The sequence below is a fragment of the Nicotiana tomentosiformis genome, chromosome 5 (assembly GCF_000390325.3).
Source record: "Nicotiana tomentosiformis chromosome 5, ASM39032v3, whole genome shotgun sequence".
Classification (NCBI taxonomy): Eukaryota; Viridiplantae; Streptophyta; class Magnoliopsida; order Solanales; family Solanaceae; genus Nicotiana; species Nicotiana tomentosiformis.
In genome coordinates, this window is record NC_090816.1 from 21,048,589 (window position 1) to 21,055,896 (window position 7,308).

Below are 7,308 nucleotides of genomic sequence, written 5' to 3' on the forward strand. Positions count from 1 at the left end.
TGAGCATGCATCCAGCTCCCGTGCTCTGATACCATGATAAAGATATGAGATTAGCTCGATTGAAATGAGAGAAGAGAAATTAACCAGAAGGTTCTAGAACAGAGGCTCCATTGGAGAGCAAATTGAGTTGAAATTATTTTCTCAAATCATATTGAATACAATGACATGTGGCTAGTATATATATACAATACAACTACCAGCTAAGCTAACTAATTCTACTGCTTCCGTTAATTCTCTAACACTCAATCCCATAATTAGTTATAACTAACTTCCTAACTAATCCTACTGACTCACGTGCGAGTCACGTGCTACTCCTCTCTTCAATACGTCTGGCCCCAACCCGACTCGTAATGCGCATTTGGTGGAACGTCCGACCCCCAACCCTACCTGTAATGCACATCTGGTGGAACATCTTGCCTCCAACGAGGGGCGAAGCTACACTCTGGTAAGGGTGGTCAATTGATCACCATTTGTCAGAAAATTATATTATGTATAAAGATAAAATATTAGGTTTTATAGGTATATAACATATATTGAATACCCTTTGTTGGAAAATTTTTATTTTATTTTTTTAAAATTTGAACATTCTTAAAAAAGTTTCTGATTTCGTCTCCAATCCAGCTCGTAATGAGCATGTGGTGGAATGTGAGGTCTTCATAGAGAAATGAAGAGATAGAATAAGAGTACGTACTGCTGGTATTGGAAGACAAGACAGAAAAAAGCAGAAAGAGATTGGATAGAAGGAATAAGGACGTCAGGCGTCAGCTATAAAAAAGTGAAGGCAACAATGGGAACAGATAACGTGTTCACGTTGATGCATGTGGGCACATCAACATGCTAACGTATATACATGCATTCTCCTGCTATTAATTTATGCTTGTGTATATGCAAGTTAAGAAAACCATTAATTAAGTATTTTTTTAAAAAAATAATTTGCCCCTTACAGTTACTAGTACTCCAAGAAGGCATAAAATCATAAATTACTCATTCCAGAAGGAAATAAAGGTAATTTGGTCAAATAAACCTTACGATTAAGACTATTAAGTGTGTTCATAATAGGTTTGACAATAACTTAAATGATACGTCAAAATGACCGAAGGAAGCAAGTAAGAAACTTATTACATATATACCTCCAATCTTTATTATTTGTTCTTTAAAGATTTATGCATATTCCTTAAGACATTTTATTTAACTCTCCTTTAACGCCTCACTTAAATACAACCACGGATTAGACTAGTATGGGTAGACCCGAAGACAGAGTCAGAGCCACAATTTGAAATTTATAAATTTTAAATTTGTCACATAACCATTGGGTTCTCAATTAAATATTTTTATATATTTAATAAATTTTCATATCAAAAAGTGCTCCTTAATTAGTCCATATCAAAAAGATTTGCATTTTCAAAAAGTTAGAACTCGAAACTCCAACCATCTCATCATACCCCTTAAATTTATGAATAGAACTATTATGTGAGATAAGAGGTACTCTCTCCGGTCCATTTTAAGTGATATTTTTGACTTTTTTCACGCATATTAAAAAATTCATCTTTTAGTATTAGTTAACAATGAAATTGACCATATTAAGTTTAATTTGCTCATTGAAAATATAACAAACTACTCCTAAGCTCTTTAATTCAAGGACAACTTTAAAAAGAAGAATTTAATTCATTCTTGATATTTGAAAAAATCAATTAATTGTGAACCACAAAAAATGATCAAAAAATCATTTAAAGTGTACTCGAAGGAGTAGTGATAATATTCACAATCACAAATGACAGAGCACTTAATTTTGTGCCTCTGTGAGGGCCTTGTCCCTTGCCATTTCTCTTATTTTCCCACTCAATCTTTCTCAGATACCCCCAGTTCGTCTTCGTTTTCCGGAATATTTACTAGTACAATCAGTCCACCGACCAAAACCCATCATAATTACTCTTATAAGGGCAGTTCGGACATCTCGCGTTCATAAAATTTGGGGAAGGATCGCACTCAAAGGAGTGTATGATATAGACAATCTAACCTAATTCAAATATTAATTAGTGACTGGTTTTAGGACTTAAATCAGTGACCTATAAGTCACGCGAATATAATTTTACCGTTTCTGTAAGGCTCCTTCATACTCACTCTTGTATTTTTATTTTTACTTCTTATATTTTCATCCTTTTGTGCCTTTGTGGGGGAGTGGGGCTGAGGAAAGTACGTGACATAATGCAGAGAGGAGATGCTTTTTGACTGTTGGTATCCTGTTTTTGTGAAGCTTTATTCTTAGTATAAACTTAGTCTTGGTTATTGCAAAAGGCAAATTCCATTCAGATTCTTTTTTGCAAAAAAAAAAAACTTATATGTAAGCCATCATTATGTATTTATATAAAGTCACGATCTTGTGCGAACACGGAATACTTTATACACCAAATTACCCTTTTTATTATAGGTTCATAGAGATATAGACGAAAAACTGTTTAGTTTTTGTTCCCCATAATTTACAAGTCACTTTTCCATTGCTACATTATATTCACCTTCTTATCTAGAGAAAGGACCATATAAAATAAAGAAAATATTTTAACCTTTGAACTAACTCATCCCAAAAACTAATTGACGTAAGGATCGTCTAAAATTATATAAAGAGACAACATCTTATACGTGTGAGACCCTCGCTCTTCGATGTTGAACATCTAAAGCATGAATAATATAACATGGAGGTCTAACGTTAGATAAACAAATAATAGACCGGATGAATACATGTAGCTCTAATATCATGTAAAGAATGAATATTGAGTCCAATAAAGTGAATATTGTTTCAAAACAAATAACAACAGAATACTCCAACTAATGTGAGACTTAAGTAGATAAAGGAACGGTACTTTCACTATTTTACCAAAAAACAACAAATGAGAAGTATTTTAATTTTAACCAAACAAATGTGAGGCATATTTAAAATAACAAATTTCAAAAACTTTTATTTCCTTCTTAAATTCATATCGAGTCGAAATACGTCATACTATAAGTTAAAATGATAGAGTATCTTAGTAGTAGTGCATAGAAATCAAGAATGCTACTACGACTATTCAATAACGAGGCTACAACATTTTCCATGGCATTGTTTTGAGTGAGAATTTGGCGTTTATTGTTTTCCCTTTTGTTCATCTCTCTCCTCTCTATACAATATCACAAACAATAGTACAACTATAGTTATAATAGGAGAATGGCAAATCACTTTCTTGACGTCTAAAGGCCAGCAAGAAACAGTTTTCTTGGAATAAGGGTGAAAAAATAACTAACCTCACATTAATCTCCCAAAAATACGAGACATTTGATCATATGGGAATGTGTAACTTCCAAAATTAGTGACTATAGTGGGAGCCCAAGAGTTGTGTACTTGAATTGTCAGTAATAAAGTGATGATACATTACAGATTCGTTGCATTAAGTTTTGAGACTGGATTGGAATATTTTTGAACCATTCTAAGCATTGAGGATTTATCGCGACAGAGGATCCAGGATTTGAAGTTTATGAGTTCCTACAATAACTTTAAATAAATATACAAAAAGTAAAAAATCAAATATTTTTAGATATTTAATAAAAATTTTAATACGTATACAGGGTATGTGCAAAAGCTACTGGGTTCCGGGGAACTCACATATACTAAGCTAGATCCGCCCCTACTGACGGACTTGTTATGATCGAAGTGAAAATTAACCACTAACCAATAAGGATTTTGGTGGAGTGATAAATACTCTTTTATCTTAACCAGAAATTTTGTGTTCGAGCCATGATTATAAACTCGCTTTTATTATGGAGTGCTATACCTCACCCCTCCAATGCGAGACTTCTGATCCCGACGCAAATTCGGATTCAGTTGAGTCTCAATACAAATATTAGACATTGAATGAGAAACAAAAGGGAGATTAACCACTGAACAATATGAAGGGGTCTGTTGGCCTTAGAAAGGCAAATGAGGAAAAATAGGGCTTCTGTAAAACAAAGGTAGAAAAAAAGTTGCAAAGTATGGGGAGAGTTACTAGCATTTAATGAACTCAATTTGGACGGTTAGTTCAGTATCTGTTGCTCTGCTTGGCTAAGCATCACCACTGACAATTCCACATGAATAGCAATGAGCTACAAGAAAGACTGAACTTAGGGCGAGTATTGTTGGTTCAATTGACATTTTTATTTTCGATTCGAATTTTATATATATACAGATAAAAGCTCATTGAAACTCACTTAACTCTATCTAGCTCCTATATTACTTCTGCCTACAGACATGGCAGAGCTATGTAGAGTCAAGAGATTCAATTAAATCTCCTTCGTCCTAAAATTATATAGGTAAATAGGACAACAATTATTATTTTTAGTTATATATAAATTGATTGAATCTCCTTACGTTAGTGAAGATTCTTGTGCAATGACAAATAAAGGGGTTTCAAAAATTAGTTTTGCTCCAAATGTCAAGGTGACATATTAGTGTAGTAGTATTTTTTCGAAATCCCCTTGCAAAAATTCGTGACTCCATGTTACGGGGTATGCATGAACATGAGCTTCGAATGCAAATCCGTAAATCATAGTAGAAAGCATGAAACTTTGATGAAAGACTCATTGTCACAAAAAAAAATTAATTTAAGCAAGAGGCTGTTTTAACTGCTCGAATTCGTAACTTCTTGGTCATATGACAGTAACTTTACCAGTTATCATAATCAAAAATAAAAAATAAAAATTGAAGAAGAAGAGAAAATATTGACCCGACGTAATTCCATTAAAATAAACTCAATATATAACCAGTCACTAAGTACTGTGCATATTAGATTTCATCTCTTATAATAACCAAGCAGCCCCGTCATGTTAGATAATGTTTAAACCCCATGAATGGATAATAAAAAAACTTACACTTGATCTAAAAACATCCGCACAGTACATAAAGAACAAAAAAAATGAGAAATAATGAAATCAAAGCCTACCATATTACTAAGTTTTCTAGCAGGTGAGAATCCTCTTTAAACGATCGAACTCCATATTACTAGATTGAAATTCAAGAAAGCTGCTTCATAATTCAATATCTTCACTATAATTAAATAGGGGTAGAACCTGTTGTAGTTAAACGATCGAAAAGCTCAAGCTTGCTCAGTACTGTGCTGGTGGAAAATAGCAAATCGATACTCAAAATAGTCGTGCACACAAGTCGACCATTATCGGAAAAAAATATAGGTCAATCTTGATAGGGTTTTCTCTGAAGATGGCATAAGAAAATCACAATAGCTGGCTAGTGGAAGTAGAAGTATAACCAGAGATATTTGTCCAAAACTGATTATTTGTGACCCCCAAATTGTTTCTTGGTAAATTTAGCCCTTGGCTATTAGTACCTTTACTTTCTTCCACCTTCACATTTTGTGTAGCTCCCACATCGTATTCAGTAGCTGCTTCAAATTGGTATAAATTATTACTAGGTTGCTCAAAGGTGGAGAAAAATGGAAATTGCTGCATTTGTTGAAATCTAAATTGGTCAATAAATCTGGCTTGGACTTCCATTTGATCTCTTGTACCACCTTGAGGTTGAGATCCTCCAAAATTGAGGCCATTTTCAGTAGATGTGAAGCCACTGAAATTATGCAAATTAGGGGTACTCAAGAATGACAAATGTGTTGGGTGAGGCAAATGGGGGATACTATTATTAGAGGTTGTGGCATTTGTAATTGGACTATATCTTTTTTCGCTTCTAATTGGGGATTTTGATCTACTTCTTTTAGTTCCTCTCTTGTTATTCCTCCGGCATCCCCCTCCGACGGGGACGTTCCTCAGCGCGCCACCTCTAGTCCAATATCTCCGGCAAGTCTTGCAGAAATGACGTGGCTGAGAAAGGCTGTAATTATTGAAGTAACAAAATTTTGTATTAGTGGACTCGCAACGTGGACATTTTAGGACCGTCTCTGGCTGTGTTACTTTTGCTAGCCTGGCTCGTTCTGTCATCGAGCCAGGCCTAATTGAGTCAGTTGCGCCGCCACCTCCTCCTCCAGCTGCCAGAGGTGGCAGCATAGCTGGTGATAACTGAGAGGGATTCTCATTTGCGACTCCAAGTTGTTGTTGGTGATTTCCTTGCTGCAAAATTTTGCAAGAGAACTAGAAATCAAATACAACTATGTTGAGTATATAGTATATATTCAAATAGTAAAAGATTGGAAAAGAAAGTGGGAGTATTTATCTTTTTTTCCCAATTACTAGCTTTCTAAGTGAAGAAGCTATGCTAAGGAAAAAAGATGAAAAATTTCTTATTACCTCATGTTGCCAATTGGGAGGATCTAGATAGATGGGAATAGATGAGAAAGCCATTTTGTTAGTGCTCCAATATTTCTTCTCTTTTGTAAAAGGTTGATGAGGTTTATTGTGGAGAATATCACACTATACCCAAAGAGTGTTTCAGAAAAAGAAATAAAGCTAAGCAAGAAGAAAGAACAAAAGATAGGAGATCAGAAGAAATATAAAGGAAGGGGCTTTATTAATCTGTTCTTTTGTGCTTTACCTAGCTAGTATATAAATATTAGGGTTTTGAATAAGGATATATAGTGTTTTCTATTTTGTAAGCTTCATCCCTTTTTCGGTATCTTGTTTAAATCATATAAGAGAGACGATTAGCACTACATGCATATTAGATCAAGAATATCTAAAATGCTTATATTCAATCTAGAAACCCTAAATTCGGCCAATATATTATGTACATTCATATTCTATGAAAATAAACGTTGATCTGAAAAAGGAAAAGGCAAGCGACTGGTGGGATGTCACCATCGAAAGTATCTTTCTTCTTTCCGCCCTGTCTCCTAAAGATAATTTTATAATTTTATAACGACGGTACATATAACTTAATTATTTTTTTACATAAACAAAGTCACTCTCAAATGTGTGTGTGAATTAAAATTGCACGTATATTTTTCTGTAGAGCAAGAATATAATGAGTACGAACTTAAATTTTGTGCATTTACACTATCAAATTAAGTTCAGATCTAGAGTTCGACTACGTACGAGTTTACATGAACCCAGTAGCTTTTGCTTAGACTCTATTTATATATTAAAAATTCACTAAATATCTATAAATATTTGACCGTGAATCTAGTAATTATTATAAATTTACTTGAAGTAGATATAAGAACCCATGAGGTTTGAATCCTTGATCCGCCTCTGTTCCTCGTCTTTTGGTCTAATATGGAATCAAAAAAATAACAAATGGTACTTAATTAGATCACAAGTGTTTTAATCCAACAAATAGTACTCCGTAGTCCAAACCTTAGAGAAATTGGCTACTACATGCGGCTCTGATCTTAAGTT

General features: G+C 34.0%; 1 protein-coding gene across 2 annotated transcripts; it reads right to left on the reverse strand.

The window, feature by feature from the left end:
• Positions 1 to 4,742: 4,742 nt before the first annotated feature.
• On the reverse strand, positions 4,743 to 6,673 carry LOC104111229 (dof zinc finger protein DOF3.6). Of its 2 annotated transcripts, none has more exons than XM_009620882.4 (2): positions 6,262 to 6,673; positions 4,743 to 6,084 (listed from the first exon to the last, which is right to left on the reverse strand). In XM_009620882.4, the coding sequence occupies exons 1-2, from the start codon at positions 6,313 to 6,315 to the stop codon at positions 5,239 to 5,241; spliced, it is 900 nt and encodes a 299-aa protein (XP_009619177.1). In that variant the 5' UTR covers positions 6,316 to 6,673; the 3' UTR covers positions 4,743 to 5,238. The 2 variants fall into 2 exon arrangements, with proteins under 2 accessions (XP_009619177.1, XP_070058151.1); XM_070202050.1 differs by having other exon boundaries at positions 4,743 to 6,105; positions 6,262 to 6,625.
• Positions 6,674 to 7,308: the final 635 nt, after the last annotated feature.